The sequence below is a fragment of the Lutzomyia longipalpis genome, chromosome 4, assembly GCF_024334085.1.
Source record: "Lutzomyia longipalpis isolate SR_M1_2022 chromosome 4, ASM2433408v1".
Taxonomy (NCBI): domain Eukaryota; kingdom Metazoa; phylum Arthropoda; class Insecta; order Diptera; family Psychodidae; genus Lutzomyia; species Lutzomyia longipalpis.
In genome coordinates, this window is record NC_074710.1 from 24,079,441 (window position 1) to 24,098,962 (window position 19,522).

The 19,522-nt window shown below is 29.7% G+C and overlaps 4 protein-coding genes across 5 annotated transcripts in view; 3 read left to right on the top strand and 1 right to left on the bottom strand.

Annotated features, from left to right (window-relative positions):
• LOC129795108 (protein yippee-like) overlaps positions 1-17,804 on the top strand; it is a 65,906-nt gene extending 48,102 nt beyond the window's left edge. Inside the window, exons 1-6 of one of the 2 annotated variants that reach the window (XM_055836149.1) lie at positions 2,329-2,675; positions 10,382-10,599; positions 11,729-12,010; positions 12,158-12,201; positions 12,431-12,539; positions 13,394-17,804. In XM_055836149.1, the coding sequence (XP_055692124.1) occupies positions 11,909-12,010; positions 12,158-12,201; positions 12,431-12,539; positions 13,394-13,483 (345 nt within the window). In that variant the 5' untranslated portion in view covers positions 2,329-2,675; positions 10,382-10,599; positions 11,729-11,908 and the 3' untranslated portion in view covers positions 13,484-17,804. Of the gene's footprint in view, positions 1-2,328; positions 2,676-10,381; positions 10,600-11,728; positions 12,011-12,157; positions 12,202-12,430; positions 12,540-13,393 lie in introns of those variants that run through there. The other variant, XM_055836147.1, reaches the window with a different exon arrangement.
• LOC129795035 (probable asparagine--tRNA ligase, mitochondrial) overlaps positions 1-19,522 on the top strand; it is a 1,173,171-nt gene that overhangs the window by 984,890 nt on the left and 168,759 nt on the right. The gene's annotated exons all lie outside the window — the stretch shown is intronic.
• Positions 1-19,522, bottom strand: part of LOC129794972 (mucin-2-like) — an 826,140-nt gene that overhangs the window by 772,917 nt on the left and 33,701 nt on the right. The gene's annotated exons all lie outside the window — the stretch shown is intronic.
• LOC129795002 (sodium-dependent nutrient amino acid transporter 1-like) overlaps positions 1-19,522 on the top strand; it is an 899,230-nt gene that overhangs the window by 710,949 nt on the left and 168,759 nt on the right. The gene's annotated exons all lie outside the window — the stretch shown is intronic.

Below are 19,522 nucleotides of genomic sequence, written 5' to 3' on the forward strand. Positions count from 1 at the left end.
TTGTTTTTTTTTACTTCAACTTTATACAAAAAAAATCTTTAATAAGTTATGATTTTGTTTAGCAACGAGAGTGTTAAGGTCGGAAAAGACGAGACAGTTGGAAAACAAAAATATTTACAAAGATAAGCAATTCTATTTCTAAACTAATGAAGATATGGTCTCTTATCTCATTCATGGCAGGCATTTGTGATGTTCTTTGTTCAATTTTATAATGTTTTTCTCCATTTACAAATTGTCCTTTGTCTGTTTCTTGATTAATATTAGGTACAATGCAGTTAGACATCATAACTAAAAAGCTACATCATAAAATTTCCCTCCAAGTTTCTCTTTGCTTCACACACAAAAAAACCCAGAGAGTTTGTACTGCTTTCTATTGTTTAGAATTTTATTCAGAAAAATTTCCCAAAAAAATGTGTCATAGACTTTTCTCTGTAGTGGGTGCCCTAATAAGTCTATTTCTCACTCTCTCTCTCTCTCTCCGTTACTTAACTTTATTCTGGGAATTTTTTGCAATGTCTTTAAGCATTGTTTTTCCCAAGTGGCGGGAAAACAACACAAAAGTTATGTATATTACAGCAATAAGCAATAACATGAGAAGTTAACATGTAAATTGTGTAAAAAAAAATGTTTTGTCAACAATTTGTACAACCACCACTCTGAACGAATTATTCACCTTGAAGCTTTGGATTAATGTATTTTTTTTTTACAATTCATCCGAATTAATTTCAATCTCATTTCACAGTGAAGTGGTTTGAGTACATGAAAAAAAGATGAAAAATTGAATCTTATGGTTAAGTTTTATTCTTTCCACATTTTATCCGTTAAAAAATTTTTCAATTACTTTTTTAAGCTTTATGATGTGCAAGGTCAGCGTTTAGCCTTAGTTAATTTCGTATTTCAGTTTTAGTTAAAGATTGAAATTATTTTTAAAGTTTTTATTATTTTTTAAATAATTCTTCTAATTTATTATCCAGACAAGAATTAGTAAGAGGGTGAGAATTAAATTACAACTCATGGAAGCATTTTAAGCTAAATTTAAATCTCATCATCAATATGGCGCAAATTAACCAAATACAGAGTTGGAAAACTAATTTTTTAATTTTTAGAAGCTTTTAAATGTGTTTAAAAAAACACATTTATGAATATCTTGAATCTATTAAATATTTATGAATAACGTTTCAAATGTTCCATAACTTATTTTACTTTCCATGATTGCTGTAGAACATTTGCTTAAAATCTTAATTTAAAACCCTTCAAAAAAATTCTATTCTTTGTCCATAAATCATAAACTCCTTTAAGAATTTCTTTAAAAAATATATTTCTTTGTTACACAAATCATAGATTGTAAATATATATAGTAGCTGTGAGTGCTCTGCCAAGTTCATTCCATTTGTAGCACCTTTATCTTATGCCAGACTTGTGGGTGAAAAATGTGAATACACCGAAAAAAAAAGAAAATTTTGTAGAATAGAATAAAAACTCGTCTAGCCAGGAGACCAATGAGGGCATTTCCACCAACATGAACCATTCGTATTATTTTATAGAGCTCGTCGCAACATCTTCCAATGAAATTCATATCAGCAGGTTATCTCTGTCTGTACAAATGTATTTCAGTGGGTGGATTTCGGCGGGGTTTGGTGTTTTTTGGGGTGGGAATTTTATTTAGTTCAATGTGTGTGAGTGAGCTAGGTTAGGGTTTTATATTGGCCACCCCCGTGTGAGTAATTCACCAGAGAGAGAGAAACTTTTCAGGACAATGCTACATATCTAGAATATCTATGTATGTATATATGACACAGAGAGCCAGAGAGAGAGAGAGAATTTGATTTTCCGCTCGTTGAAAATGCTCACACAGACAAATGAATTGATATTCTTGTTTACATTTTGTGATTGCAAAGTTTACCAGACAAGGGGGACACAGAGAGTTTCAATCAAAATATATATAGAGAGAAAGAGAGACGGGAGAGACTCTTTTGCCACATTGCGATCTTTCTTCCACACAAGCATTTTTCCATAATTCCCTCTCTCTCCAACAGTTCTTTGTGCTGGGAGCTTTTTGAGAGTGAGACACAGTAACATACATACATATATAATTTTTAAAAGCTCTCTCTCTCAGCTGAAGCTTCACTGCTGCCTCAATTTCTTATAGATTATGGACTCCTCTCGCGCTCTGTGCAATTTTTCTTCATACACCACATTATAAATTCTCTTTTGCTCTCACCAACACGCGTATTTATTTTGTGATTTTGTACTTTGTTGCTCGATGGCGTAAGATTCTTTGCCTTTCGGGAAAGCAATTCCACAAAGCTGAACGTCTCGCACAGTTACTCGTTGATTCTCACTGTGAACACATCTAAAAAATTTTTTCCTTAATTTTGTTGTGAAAATTGTTAGCTGAATTTTCTTTTTCTTTTTGTTATTTTGTGAGAAAATTCCTCCTGTCTAGACGAAGTTACATTCCTCGCATTTAAACCCTGTAGGTCCAACGATTTTTTTTAAAAACAGTTTTAAATAAATTAATTAGAAAGAGAGGGGAATGTCCTAAATTAGCAACACATCAAGTTTTTCTTGTGAAGACATAGAATGACTATATAGAGTGAGGAGAGAATAACAGTTTTTCTTTTCATATTGAAAAGAAGCAAATTAGTTCTTGTTCCAGCATTTCTCAATAAAAGGTAAGGTTCTCCTGGAGTGCTCATACCTACATATATTAGTAATTGTTCATCTTGTTCTTCGAGAGATTGTTTGTTCCCCCCTGCTGTTTATTCACTGTGTATAAAGTTACTTATACTTATATTTGAAATTGTACTTAACTTGTCTGGGAGGTGCATTTTATAAAGACTCTCGAAGGGGGAGGAGGGCGCAGACAAGAAGGGAGGTGATGCATTCTCTGGGGGAGGGGGGGGGAGCACTATGGTTACAAAGAGAGTGAGATGGGATGCAGAAGACGCCATCAAATATATATCATATAAAGATATATAGATTGTGGACGCGAGGTGAATGTTTTCATTGTTCTCCTAGGTCGGGATTTTCCGTGTGTCACAGACAAGGATCTTTTAACGGTGTGTGTGGGTGTGAGAAAATCCGAGACAGTTATATATATATAGGTAAATACATATATATAGCAGAACTTCAGACGTTTGAGGATAAAATAGAATTTCCCTTTGTTCAGACGAAAAACTTCTTTTCCCTTGCCTCGCCGCCCTCCTTTGCAAAAAGTGGATAAGATCCAAAAATTAAAGAACTCCTGATTAGTCTTTGATGTTACATTTCGCTTCAATGCAACTCATTTTAACATACATAGCACATCGTAGAAAATTCCCAAATGCACCATCTTTTGACTCCTCTTCTACTTGGCTTTCTTTGTTGGCCAAAAGGAAGAAATGGTAGACAAAGAAGATTAATTTCTTTCCCTTTTGCTATTAAAACATATTTAAACTCACAAAGTCAAATATTCTTTTTTTCAATTTCTTTTTCGTTGAATTTTCTTTCATTTCATTATAGGGAAGAGTGGGGTGAAGTAGGTTAATTTTAGGTAATTTACAGATTATTTCTCAAGTTTCTCAAAAATAATCAAAAATCATATCAAAATAGATTAAAATGATTCTCATTTATACGATTTTTTTTCAAAATATAAGTTTTTTTTTTAGAAAATTAAACTATTAATTTTCAATAATTTAAAAATTGCGAAAAAATGAAAATTGTTTAAGAAAATTTAAAATGAGTTTAATCCTTGAAAATAGCGCATTTGAATAGTTATAAAGTTAAGAAAATTCTAACGTTAGAAAAATTCACAGAATTTTCAACGTTATAAAAAAATGTCAAAAAAGAAATTTTCATGGAATGTCAAATGTAACAAAAAAAAAATTGAAATAATTTAGACGTCCAAATTACAAATTAAATTAATTAATTACAAAAGAAATGTTAAACTTTTGAAAGACAGTTTAAACGTTAGAAAACAAACGACAAACATATTAGAGACGCTAAAATCACAAACAAACGTCAAACGTTAGAAAGAAACATTAAAAATAAAAAAAGAAAATGTCAAACGCTGAACATGAGACACCAAAATTACAAAAGAAACGTCAAACATTTGAAATTAAATTCAAAAATTGTTGTAGGCCCTGAGGAAAGACTAAAATAGTCCGAAACGTTGGCCAGAAATAAAGATTAATTAGCCGAGAATAAGACCGAAAATCCGTTTTTTTTTAAAAATCCCATAAAATTCAAACGTTTAAAAAATTGACATCAATCGTCTTGTAAGAGACGCCACAATTACAAAGATATATCAAACGTTAGGAAGCTTAGTCCTCTAGCTTAGTTTTTTCAGAGTAAATGAATTTTCCAAAACTTAAGGAACTTTCTTAACGTTTTTAGTTAGAGATCAGGGTATTTCCTATATAAGAATGATCTATTTAGATTTTTTCTCATAACTTTGAGAAAGGTTTAGAAAATCTTTTTTTTTTATTATTAAAATAACCTTTTCCCGTGAACCATCTCTGCATTGTCCCACATTGAGACACATAATACGGGTTATTTGGAAACAAACAGGAAATGACGGTGATGTGTGGATAAATTTTACCAGAGATTACTCATAGAATTTTCAAACAATGCAAATTATTTTGTAGAAAATAAGAGAAGAAACTTCTTGGAAGTATTTCCGTTGCAAAAAGGAGCTCATGCGGGGGTCTATGGACGAGCAAACGCGCTCGGTATGAAAAAAGAAAATAAATATTGCGAAATTCTCAGCGGAGGTAAAGGAACTGTGGGTCGTGTCCCAAGAGTGGAGTGAATCAAATTTTGTGTGAAGATTGTGGGAAAAATCGATAAAATTGGTTGTGAAAAGAGACTCCCTGACTCGATCGTCGCGCACAGACATACGATCACTTTGGGAGACGTGTAAGAGTGGAGGAGATACCCAAAGTGCATTGACCATCTCAACACCGCAAAAGTCTCCTCGCACAATGGGTAGAAGAAAGATCACTGCGCAAAATACACATAGCGAGTGAATGAGAGAAAAATGAGAATTTCTTCCAACCAACAAATACAACAAATCCCATGGAACTTATCTATTATACATTCTCAATTCACGTGCGTCTCAAAATCATGCCAATTTTTGCCTCCACTCCACCAAAAAAAAATATTGAAGCACTTTGAGTTTGTTTTTTTTATCTTATTTTACTTCTTATGCTCACACACTCATTCTTAGAAGAAATTCTCATACAAAAATTGAGATTTTTTTTAGGAAACCAGCAATGCGAACATACCTTATTATAAATTATGAAATTATATTGTGATCTTTACAAAATTTTCCCTCTCGGTGAATGTGGCGCAATTCGCAACTTTTTTTTTCGTTAGCTCTTTCCTGTAGCGAGAATAATGTTTTTTTTTTTATTATTCTTTATTTCACATCTTATTCACCGCGTCTTGCGGTTCTTTGATTTTTTTCGCACTTATTCTCATGTTTAAGATTGAGAATTTTTGCGGCTAAATTGAGGTCAGAGAGGAATGATTTTTGTCAATTATAATCTAACGGAAACTGATTGTTCTCCGTAGGTAATTTCCACTTTTTGTGATATTTCATAAATTCACTGATTTTGGGCCCTATTCAGCTACCAAGAAACCTTTCAAATTCGCTTGAAATCTTGAAATTCATTTTGGTACAAATTTTAAAGATTTCAAGGGTTTCTTGGTCGCTGAATACGATATAGATAGTTGAAAAAAAATCAAAACTATATCAAGTTATAGGAGACAGTGAGGCAAAAAAGTTAGTTCAAAATTTTTAAATGGCAACTTCAGACATCTGATAAATTATTTTGTAGTTTACAGTATTTTAAAAGCTTTTTCCTTAAGATTATTTAGTTTTGTTTACAGGCATTGACATTTAAATTTAATTAATCTTTTTTGCTCCAGTCGCTATGTTTTTAGAAAACTTAGAAAGCAAAAATACAAGGAAGAACGGTTAAAGATAGCGGAAAACTGACGACATATTCGTAATCAGCATAGTTAATTAACTAAAAAATGTCATAAAAGATGTTTTTGTTAAAAGAATGAAGTAGAATAGGAGATTCTTTTAACCCCAATAAACATTTTATTGAATTAGAAATATAATTTCTATTGTTGCTATGCTTCGTGCATTTGAGGGTTCTAAAAGTAATTTCTCGTAAATAAACTAGACCCCATTTTTAACGAATTCTTCGGATTTTGATTTCTACAAGTTGATTTAATTAGCTCCAGTCACCCCTAATTTTAGAAAATCAATCAATAAAAATAACCAAAAAAATCTTTTTAGAACACGAAAAGATTTTATCAACCTTTTTTTTTCTTGTGCAAAAATCGGTCAATTTTGACGGGAATTCGACAAAAAAAAAACAGCCACAATAAAGCAATAAATTATATATTTTTCTTTTATTGCGAGGACCTACATTTACACGAATAGATATTGTGGAACATTTTTAAATATGTAGTACTAAAATGTGATAAGAAGACAACGTTATCGCTTTCACAACAAATTGTGCAGGAAATAGAATTCAATGCGATATGATTGAACGCATTTTACGCTTTAGGAAAGATATTGATTTGGTCAATATTCTTCCATTTAATTTCACTCCATTCTCGACCAATTGATTTTTCTGCAGAGTTTTTTTCCTTTGTTTGTATCATTGTTTTTTTTTCTTGCTCAATTTAAAATGAGATTTGTTGCTGATACGAAGGGAAATTTTGCCAAAAGAAAAATTATTTATTTATTCAAGGAGAAATTTTGAAGAGAAATAAGGAATATTATTATTGGTTTTACCACGGACAATTGACGGATTTATTAAGGGGCTAAATGGAGGATCATCAATTTCCCTTTAAGATTGAACTGAAAGAGCTACTGATATAAGAATCTTTTTATTCTAAAAGATATCGCTTTTGAAAGCTTTCAAATCTCAAAAAAAAATTTCCCTACTAAAGTGAGGTTAGAGCTCTCACTTAACTTTGTATTCTATACCAGTTTGCCCGACTTTTCCCCTACAATTAACAATTCTTCAGAGACACTCCCTTCGCAATAAAAATTACTAACAAACCTACCAACCATTTTTCATTTAATAAAAAAGAATTCTTTTGTAAAAAATAAATAAATAGTTCAGTTTATAATAAATATTTTTCACGTATAAAAGTTTTTGCAGATGTGAAAAGAATGAATAAATAGGTAAAATAGTTAGATATGGGAAATATGTTGAAGGTTGTTGAAGATTCTTCAAATAAAATTCATTTTGAGTGGGACAAGGCAACATTTTTGGTGCAGACAGTCAAGTAAAGTCTTCGAACTTGACCTTGGTTAGATCGTTTTGCGTGTCAAAGACTCCATTGGTATACATACTACACATAAATATTAGAGAGAGAGTTGGTTACCAAGAGGGATGAGTTCTCGGACGAAGCTATGTCATTTACAATAAACTCTATTGATTTTCAATTCGTCGTCGTCATTCATAAATCTCCTTAATTAATTTATGGATTTTGAAAGGCACACACCACATTGCCTCAATGGTGTGGCATTCTTCAAAGTTTTGCAATTTGTAAATGAAAAATACTTAAATAGAGTTACTTTGCAAAGTTTCTTCTTCATTATTTTTTTACGCTTTTATTCAAATTGAAGATTTTCAATATAGAAAAAAAAGAAAATTTATTGCTCCTCTAACAATCAGTTTATTTTTATTATTTTTTCATAATAAAACTCGATACTTTTGCACTTCTAAACAGACCTTCATTAATTGCATTAAATGCAAGGAAGAAAAATATCAGAGTAAGATCTTAAAAGATATCCTTGACCCAAATCTTTTATTAATTTATTTAACTCTATTTTAGAATAACTCTAAAAATTAATAATTGATCAACTTCATCCCTGTCTCCCCTATAGCTTTGCGATTTCAACTTAATCTTATTCCGTTTTAATAATCATTTTGTCTTTATTATTATTCCTATTAAAGTCTTAAGCTTCGTCGTAGTTACATTGTACGTAGTACGTGTTAGTTTTTATTTAATTTCCGGGTTGATAGCTCCTAATGCTGACACAGCTATAAAATTGCTTGAAGTTTAATATAATCTGTGATTTTTTTCCCATTTTATTCCTTATCATTATCAAACCTTATCAACTTTGGCACAATTTTTTTATTCAAATGTTTACTTTTCTATTTTTTTCTTACTAATATAGCATCGTAACACGTGTTAGTTTGCAATAAATCTCTCTGCGATGTATCTTTTTATTCCTTAAAAAATTGTGTTTGTTTATGAATTTTTAATGAAAGAAAAAAAAGCTCGTGTATGTGTAATGTATTTTTGATTTTATATATAAATGGAAAACAATAACATTTATGTAAAGAGGCCACTGTATGTATGTATGTATGCATGAGAGGGAGCTTATGTGATGTTGTGGTTGGTGAGTGGATGTGATAAGAGAAAATGCGCAGATTTTATATTGGCAAACTGTTGAAGCTTTCGATGCTATATTTATACGTCTTGACGGCTGGATGACAAGATGATAATTATATGTTTTGTTTTTCATCCACTTATCGATTATCAGCAGTTCGTTTTTTTTGCCACACATACACCACGATTTACCCTCAATGTATAAAATTATTTATTATCTATATCAGTTCAGTCTATACCTCCACCATGTGGCTTCCCATGCATTTGCCATTGATTCACGTATATGGCTCACATATTGCGCTCGCTGTCGATGTTAAATAATAATTAATATCTGCGTGATGAATTTCCTTCTGGGCCATACGACACTACCTATAATCTACTACGTGCTAATGGGAATGTAAAAACAATTTTATTGTGGTTTTCCTGTCCTCTATTTAGCCTGTGTATGACCTATATTTTTAGCGCCAAATTTCGGTCATTCACGATAACCCTTTTTTGCAAAAGAAAAAAAAAACAATTAATCTTCTACATGGAGAGACCCTTGAAGAAGTCGTTGAAGTTATCTACACAAAAAACAGATTATTGGAAAATTAGTTGGTGTTCCACTTCGTGGCCAACACCAAGTATTGTAATCGTCGGATTTTCCGACCACGTCAGATCGGGCTCAAACTTGGTATGAGCACGTTTCAGACAACCTACATTCCAAAACTGGTGGTGGAAAATTTTTGATCCGGCCGGCCTGCCGGCCTGCCGGTGGTCCATACTTTGTCTTATAACTCGAGAATGGTAGAAGATAGAGACTTCCGGTTTAAAGTTTTCTATAGAAATGTGGGTGTAAAATTTCATTTTTTCGCATTTTCAAAATTCAAAATGGCCGCCGTCCGCCATTTTGAACTACCATCAACCACTTCCCTTACAGCTAGAGGTCTGAAATTTTAGTATGTTGTAGAGCTCAGTGAGACATTTTTATCGATAATTCATACTTGAAAATCGGTCAAGCGGTTTAGCAAATATGGCGGCCCAAAGCAAAAAGTGTTTTTTCGATATAACTCGAGAACGGCTTGACCGATTTTGACCATCTTGGTATCGAATGAAAGGTTTCAAGAAGCCCTACAACTGTCTAGAACATTTCAAGTTCCAAAAACATCCGCAAGAGGCGCTAAAATCAAAAACAAAAATTGCCTAACTTTAAGGGGCAATATCTCCGAATCCCCATTAGGCAAATCTTTTAAATTTTGATATGTTGTAGCAGGACTAATAATCTTGCACCAGTCCAAAAATGAAGAAAATCTATGTCGCCGTTTAGAAGATATAGCCATTTGAAAAATTCTTGAATTTGAAAAGTTCTAATAGCCATATCTCTTGAACGGCTTGTCCGATTTTTCTGAACTTGGTATCAAATTAAAGGTTTTGCAATTCCCTACAACTTTCTAGAACATTAGAACCCTGTAAAACCATTCTTTTAGGGCAAAAAATGCCAAAAACTGTTTCAGTAAAACAAATAGCCGCCATTTTGTGTTCTAGAGGTCACCTTGAAATGTATCGAAATATATGTCAGATTATAGTTTATTTCAAGACCTTTCCAAAACTGGTCAATAAATTTCTGTAGGTCTTATAGAACCAGAGATATGACCATTTTTATCCATCAAATTGCTGAATTTCACAAAAAAAAAATCAACTTTGCCTACTAATTCTGCTCACAAATCGCACTACAACGCATAAACAAACTTCTACACGTTGTGGGACACCAACTCTTATAACTGGACGCGTTATGATTGACTTTCCCCTTTAAAACTTCATACCACGCTCTATATAATTTACATCTTGTACTATACATAACACTTACATTGATATACATAGTCTTATATTTTTTAAGTCAATCAATAAGTCATTGACTTGTGTTGCGCCTCTTGTCTTTCAATTTCAACTTATTTTCTCTCTTTTTTTGTGTCTTCTTATCATCACTCAATAGGTTTCACGGCTGTGACACACGCCTTTGGCCGGCGACAGCGGCATCACCAACAAACCAACAATTTGTTTTGCAAGAGGAGAAAACAGCGCCAATTGCTTGAGTTGGGGAAGAACGCATTGTGAGAAAAAATCTTCAGCAGTAAACATTCTTTCAGGACAACTTCTTCGTTGGAAGGTACTTTGTAGTTATTCGGACTGGACATCGATAGGGAAAATCAAGTGAGTAAAACCCTTCATTGCTAAATTAATTAGTCTTAACCTTTCGTTTGCCATGAGGGGTAGGTGATTGACCGCAGAGTTCTATTTTGTGTTATTCCGCAAATAGTTCTTATGAGAATATAGAAACAATTTTTTCAGAAAAACTTTTAAAAGAAATGAAAATTAAAAAATTGGCGTAACGGTCAAACTTCCTTCCTTCGTTAGTTCTAATTTTCATAGATTTTTTAATTTTCTTCTCTGAATACAACTAAAATTTACATTTTACTAATCAATCTCAATATTTAAAATGTGAAAAAAAAATTGAGAACGATCTAAATTACGAATATTCGCGAAAAATTGCTCTCTCATTTCATTCTTAACCTTCGCATTGCCATGAGGGTTAGGTGACCGACCCCAGAGCTATTTTTCGAGCTATTACACCCAAATTCTTAGAGAATTAGAAGCAATCTTTTGGGAATAAGTTCCTTAATTATCTGAGAAGATTGTGTCAAAATTTCAGGTTGATCCGACTACTAGAAAAAACAGTTATTAACAAAAATGTAAGATGTGGAAATTCAAAAATTGGTGTAACGGTCATTTATTTGTTTTTAGTTCTTATTGTCATTCATTTTATTTATCGAAAATTCTAACCTTAAATGAGAAAACATCATCAAAAATCATTTAATAATTAATTTTTTTTAATTAAAATGGACAAAATACTTCTTAGGATGCACCAAGAAGTCAATAAAACCTCAATTGACCGAAGAAATTTGCTTATTTGGTGCACCTAAGTAATTTGGTTAAGGTCTTAATTAAAAAAAAAAAAGATTTCTTAAGAATTCACCAAGAAGTCAATTACCAAAGTATTCAAAACTATACCGAGAAAAATGTTTATAATTTGTGAAAACTTTAAGTATGGTCATCCACGTACCCCAGGACAATGCATGTGAATGTTTTGCTCACAGCATACAAAAGGTTAACGAGTGAATAGATCAAAGTTTCAAAACTCATTTTTTAGTTAACTTTTAGTTTCCTTTTAATTATTTTAGTTTTTTAAACTATTTTTTAAATCATTTATTAAAGAATGATCTCTCATATTATTATTTTTAATAATTTTGTTTTATTTTTTCCTCTTTTTTTCTCATTTTAGTTTCTTCCTTATTTGTATGAGAAGGCATTCGCTTCTTATTATTTGCTAAAAATCAATTTGTCCTTCCTAAAATTTAATAATAATAAATCAACCTCCACAAAGGAGGAGGCGGTGTCCACAAACGGCGGACACGCAAACGGTGGGACCACAAATTCAACAAATAGCGCCAACGGTGGCACAATGGTGAAGACGTTCCAAGCATATCTACCACCGACAAATAGAACATACTCCTGCGTCCACTGCCGGGCCCATTTAGCTAGTCACGATGAGCTGATATCTAAGGTGAGAATTCTTGTCTTTTTTTTTCTTCCATTAATTCCCATCTCGATCCACATGAATTACTCTTTTTTTTTCATTCTCACCTCACATTGAGTTCAAATACCTCAACAATTCGAGTAATTTCTCTTTTTTTCCTCTCTTTACTCGTAGTCGTTCCAAGGGAGTCAAGGACGAGCCTATTTATTCAATTCCGTGTAAGTTCAACAACACATTTCCCATAAAAGCACACCTTTTGGTATAGTGAGAAGACCTCTCTGATGATTTATTTATTTGATGTTCTTCTTGGGAATTTTTAACCCTTTAAGTACCACTAAATGTTACAAAATAAATTAAAGAAAAACTACTAACAAAAAATATGTAAATTAGGTAATTTTGGCGTTACAATTAAATTGATTTATTTTACATTTTCTCAATGAAATTCAGAGTAAATGTCGCTTGTGGCCAGGCAGAGGAGAGAGTATTATTGACAGGACTTCATGCAGTTGCAGATATTTACTGTGAATGCTGCAAAACACCGCTCGGGTGGAAATATGTAAGTTTTTCTTTATTTTTTTATTTTGTTTAAATAATCAAGGGGTGTTTATTTGCCGAATATTTTGGCTGTTTAGGCGAATAATCCGAAGATTTGCGAATAATCACAATATTTCCAAAGATCTGAATATTCTCTTTTTCAGATAAAATTTAGTACTTTTTTTGCTTGAATTTACTACTTTCGCGTTTTGAATTTACTGGTTTTTTAAAATACTTTTAAGGATTGAATTTAGTACTTATTCGGTTTAAATTTAGTACTTATTTGGTTGAAAATTAGTACTTATTCGTATTAAATTTAGTACTTATTCAGTTTAAATTTAGTACTTTTATCTGATTGAATTCATAACTTTTAAAGTTAGTATTTACTTTATTTTCGGCTTGAATTTAGTACATTTTCGACTAGAATTTAGAACCTACTTTTAATTATTGAATTTTGTTCTTAAGGTTGAATTTAAAAAAAAAAATACTGAAATCTAGCCGAAAATTCAAAGCTAAATTCAAGCCGAAAAAGTACAAAGTTCAATTGTTAAAAGTACTAAATTCTATCGGAAATCATACTAAAATCTAGCCAAAAACATAGTAAATTCTAGGTGAAAATGTATACTGAATACAATGGGAATAAGTACTGAATTTAATCCTATAAAGTAGTAAATTAAATTTAAATTTTTTGGTTAGAATTTAGAACTCTTTGGACTTTTATTCCTCAGTCTCTACCAATTTAATATTAAAGAAAAAGAAATATTTGTCTGTTTAAAATTTTAGATTTCTTTGGCAAATCATCCGAATATTTTCATTGAGATAAACACCCCTTGAAAATTATTTTAATTTTATTAATTTGTAATTTATTGTATGCAGGAGCATGCCTTTGAATCGAGTCAGAAGTACAAGGAGGGCAAATATATTATCGAATTGGCACACATGATTAAGGAAAATGGCTGGGATTGATCGATGAGCGGCTGCCTCAGGGCTGAGTCCTTCTCTCCCACGCAAATTTGTCCCGCCAGACGATGTGTGTTGTAGTGCAAGGGAGATGGAATCCACATTATTTTAACACCCAAATTCATGTGAAAAAAACATTGAATGGCATCTCTTGAACATTTTTATTTTTGAGATTCATTCAATTCAATTTTCATTTTTGACTTTGACTCTTATCACACATCCACATAAGACAAGAAAAATAAACCAAACAGATGAGATTTTCCTGAAGGAGACTCCATTGCATTGCAAACATCCTGACTATGTGGGTGATTCAATGAAAATTCAATGGAGGAATCTTCAATATAAAGGATAAGGAGGATCTTTCCCGCGGAATGACGATACTGAAAGAAAAAAAAAACTTTTTTTTTTTAGTTGAATGGGGAAGATCCTCTATTTTCTGTGTATAAACCTCAATGGTATTTTACGAATGAAAATGATGGGACCTTCACTCCAGAGAGAGAGAGAGAAAGAAACACAGAAGAATTAACTTTTTTCCTTTGAATTTTTGCGACTTTCAAGCCGGGCTTTTCCTTTAAAAAGAAATTAATAAAGCAAATTAAAATAATTTGTTCCTCTTGCAAAGCATTTGTTGCTGTCTCAGGAAGGAATGACTATTGCTCTTGCTACAGAAAAAAATATTAATTTGTGAATGACTCCAATTTAATTTTTAAAAATCAACCACCAATCTATGAGTCAAGAATGAATATTTTGTAATTAAATAAAAAAAATTATTATAAGCTGATGAAATTCAACTTCTCTTGCGTATAGACTGAAAAAATATATAAATTAAAGTTTCTGGAAATGGCGAAATTTTTCCGGAAATTGCGTTTTAGTTTTTAACAAAAAAAATTCCTTTTCCTTTTCGTCTCTTTTCAAACTTTTCACCTTCCTTTAAAAATGATAAATTAAAAAAAAAGGCATATAACAAATTAAAAAGGTAGAGTTTCTACAAAGTTATTTGCGAATTAATGAGCTCACGGTGCTATTTCGGCAATATTGAACATTATTGAAATGAAACATTCACTTTACTATTGGAATGCGATTTTTTTTTTAATTTCATTGACCATAATAATTTTTCAGTTGAATGGTTTTTGTTGACATTTTATTTTTAATTCTGTAGAAAAATTTATATAGAAAGTATGCGAATATTTAAAAAAAAACTAATTTTCCGAACTTTGTTGAAAAAATCACAAAAAAATTAAAGAATTCTCAAAAATTCTTATTTATTTTGATGCTCCGAAGTGTTTGCACTATATAGCAAAATAACTAAAGTAATGCAAAAATAATTTTTTTATTTCGAATTGATTTGAATTTTTAAAATAAATTAATTGCTGACAATCGGTGGCAGCGGTGGGATCTGATCTAAAAAATAGCTCTAATAACCTTTCAATTTCTATCAGAATAATTTGAACTTCTTGGTAATAATTCAATTCTTGTTAACAGAAATCAGAAGAATATTAATTACAGAGAATTTTTTTTACACTAGATCCCACCGCTGCCACCAATTGTCAGATACTGATTTATTATTAATATCAACTGATAAGTTTACATATATTAGAATTTCTCTAAAATCGAATACGTTTAGTTTGCTACGTTAGTCGTTTTGCTCTAAAATGTACGAAATGTGTTCAAAGTATTCAAAAAAAAAATTTATAAAATGTTCAAAACTATTCAGAGTTTTTTGCAAAACAGAGAATTTTGTCCGATAAATACACCAGTTTATTCAGTTAAATGCTCAAATTCAGCAGATTACTTTGTACAGTAAACTCAATATAAGAGGAATTTTACAATCAGTTTTGGTGCCTAAATTAAAAATTTGTCTTTTTAATTTTTTTTCAAAAATAATTAACTGAAAATAACTCAAATGCTGTCAAAATAATTTATCTTAAAAGGTGTCTGAGAAATGATTTCTTTTTTTTTTATTTATTACAAATTTTATTACAAATTAAATGGATACGAAATAAGTTCGATTTTTTGTGAAAATTTCCTTGAAGACACCCTTAAAAAATTTTTAAACTCTGCTCTGAATTTTCTTTTTAAACTTCTCAAAGCTATTTAAAAAGTAAATTAGATATTTATAATACGAGCAAAATTAAATTAAATTAACACATTAAAAGAATCGATAAAAACATATATTTATAAAATATCTAAACACGTGAAGTAGCGTTATTTAGAGAAAATTTAGAGAAAACATAAATTAAGGAAGAGAAAAATTCGAAAAATACTACAACGATTTCTTTTATCATTTTTTTTAAATATCCTGAATATTCATAAAACTTTCGTTTAAAAATGAAAACATCCTGTTCAACAAAATATCAATCATTCTTGCGGGAGCAGAAGAAGGGAAAAGAAAATACAAATACCTATTTTTTAGAGGAAAAAAAAATAAAAACTGCCAAATAAAAAAAAAGTGTCGCTCCTAAATGTAATTTAAACATTTAAAATATGCAAATAAACAGCAAAAACCACTACCAACACACTGTTAAAAAAACAATGGGAAAAATAGTACTAAAAAAAATAGAAAAAAAATAGAATAAAAGAAAAAAAATATTTGTAATAAGAAAGGAAAATCTTAAGTCATGAAGGAGAAATTCATAAAACATAAAATAATATACATTATAAATTAACATCAGTATATAAAAAATATGAAGAATATCACTTTTCTGACCTTATTATTAATGATAAAAAAAAAAACAAAAAATAAAGAAAAAAAATGCTGCGTGTAGAAAATGTTCTCGACAGGCTATGGCGTTAATATATAAGTGAAAAAAAAAGCGAAAGAGTGCTTCAAAAAATCGAGAAAAACTCTTTCAATGTATTTTTTATTGAGCCTACATTGAGGATAACAAAAAATAATAATATTTTTCTTCTTTTGACAAATTATTTCTTTTTTTGTGAAATGATGGAACAGAATTTATGTGATAAAATAAGAAAAGAAGAAAAAACGTGTGTAGAAAAAAACGTGTTAAGGTAGAAAATGATGGTGGTAATTATTACGTGAATTTCAATGAACAAGAAATCAATGCAATTTTAAGTTTTTTTTTAAATCTTATTCTACATTTTTTTTTTAACTTTAGTAAAATGGTGTTTAATGACCCCTTTTTTGTAATTAAGTTTGATATGCATGAAGCGCTTTTATTGGAAAAAAATCATTTTATTTTAAGGAGCAAACAGCTGAAGAAAGAGAATTAGAACTATTTTTTGTTTTTACGGTTTTAGAAAATTAAAAATTATAAATTTTCATAAAAATATCATTTCTTTGCAAGTTTTTTTAAAGAAATATTTGGTAATTGCAACGTAAAAAAAATTCTATAAATGTGAATTATTAAACAAAAAAAAACTGATCAATCCTAAGCTGTATGCTCCTTATTTTATTCCTTCATACAAGGTGGATCAAAATGAATTAATAGTAAGAAATAATTAATTTTTTAAAATCATTTATCAAACATTTAAGAAAAATTCTTCTTTGTAAAATATTTTTGAAAAATTATTTTTCCAGAAAGAAAAACAGCAGAAAAACCTAGTTCACAGCCTACATTGCCGTAAATTAAATTATAACATTTTGAACCATCTTGTAATACTTTTTTCTCTATCTTTTCTACTTCAATTACAATAATTTGAATTAGAAAAAAATCTAACTCGTCATTTTTCCATATTTTTTCATAAACAAAAAAGTAAGAATAAAAATTAAATAAAAAAATATTTTCGTATTAAACACACACATTGGAGGATAAGAAAACTTATTAACAATAATCATTATGGTTAGTATAAATGAAATATTAAATTACATTATACTAATACTAAATGTATAACTGTGCAATTGTGATATGAGAAACTTCTTTAAATAAAAGAAAAATTAATAAACATAAAAAAGAAATGAAAAAAAACAAGAAAAAAAAGAATCTAAAGTAGTGGAGAGCTATAGAATATAAAGTAGAGAAGAAGAGTGCGTAGAATAGCGCTATATATGGAACAAGAAGATTTGAAAATTTCTTTTTTTTTTTGAATGGTGAGACCAAACCTATTGAGGAAACGTGTGATATACATAAATGAAAAAAAATTAAAACTCGTAAAAAAAAAAGTAGAATGAAGAAGAAAAGTCTTAAGGATTTTACATAATAAATAATATTGTGGAAAAATTTAATTAATAATACAATATTTTAGTGAATATCATTGATGTTTGTTTTCAATTTTTATTTTGAAACACATTTATGCTATAAATATTTTTTTTTAGAAATTAATTAGAATTTAGTGAGATTTTTTCTATTAAATACTTTTCTGAGCTGAATTTTTAATTTTGTTTTAATTTCCCCATTTTCGCCCTTCCTTGGTTACTGATCTCCCAAATATTTTGCTCTTCTTGCCTAGATCCATTCCATTTATTTATTTGAATTTTTTTTAGATTATGAAAAATCATCATCCTGCTTGTCGTGCATCTAAATTTTTTTTAAAGTAAAATTTCTTGTAAGTATGGTAGAAAAAGAAATAAATTTCTTTTGCAGTGTGAAGGAAAATATTTTGAAGTGGGAAAATTGATGTTGACTAAAAAATACAGCAGAATAAAAAAATTAATAAATCTTATCAAACACATCGAACTGATGCGCAAATGAAAAAAAAATCTCTAAATTGTGCTATAGATTCAAAAAGAAAAAATAACTTAAATTTTGAGGCCTTTTAAAGTAAAAACAAAACTGAAGAGAATTTTGGCGTTAAATTAGAATTCTGCGATTTTTTTTTGTGAAATTTTTATCAATAATTTGCTCTATTAAGCTCGTCAACATCAATTTGTATCCCAACACGATGGAAGTCTTGATATCAAAGAAAAAACATTTAAAATGAAAATAAGAGATATTCGTAAAAATCGTTCAATAGAAAGGTAATCTTACAATAGATTAATATACTTACAGCTAATAAATATTTGTGCATTTTGCCATTACATGTAGAAGACATTTAAAACAGAGGAAGGCAGGATTAAATCGTTAAAACTTTAAAATCAAGATAAAGGTAAAAAAAAAAGAAGTCCAGCAGTTTCTTGGGGTGAGGAGTTATGCGTGAAATTCTGTGTTAACGTATAAAGGCTATAATGGAGATGATTAGGTTTTTATGTTTCATTTAATTACTTTTAGCCTAGGCCTTTTACTACCAATTTTACGAATTACATAATTTTGCAAAAATTACATTAAACATTGAATGCGACCAAGAAATCCTTAAAATCGTTAAATTTTTAAAGATATCTTGATTGCGGAATAAAACCCAATATTTTGTAAAATTTACTTTAGAAACCTTCGATAAAAATTATCTGCAGATTTTGTTTTAGTTGGTATAAGATTTTTATACAAAATTGAATCTTAATAAGAATTAAAGTTTAATTTTTAACGTTTTTTTTTAATACCTACTTATTTTTCATAGATTTTTTAAAACTACAGCTTATATAAACTTTCAACCATTCATAATACAAATTAGAGAGGCCCTTAAGTGCAATTCATCCTGGTTTCAAAGATTAATATATTTTCTGGAAACAATCCATATGAACATAACATAATTCTATTCACCCCATTTAAGAGTAGGTAAGTTAAAAAAGAAATTATGTATGTAAAAAATTCTTATTAATGAAAAACTCAAAATTTTGTTTTTTTTTCTGAAATGGTTTTTTACCAAATTTAAAAAAATTCTTTTTTTTTCTGCATTTGAGTTACTCTACATATAAAATAATTGAACAAGCACCTAAAGAGGAATGAATGACTCCGACATGTAAGAGAAGAAACTGCTCAAGATTTTGGTCTGAAAAAAAAAAACATATTTCAATGTCAATAAAAATAATTATAAGTACTTTCCTTTTATTAAGGTTCCGGAGATAGTTTATTTATTTATTTATTTAAATTGTTCCATTACTATTTTTTGCCTTTAATACTATAAAATGAAAATGTAACGCACGATAGATAATAAAAAAAAATATATTGCAAAACAATATTTAAAAAAAATCCCTTCTCCAATGAAATGTTTCGC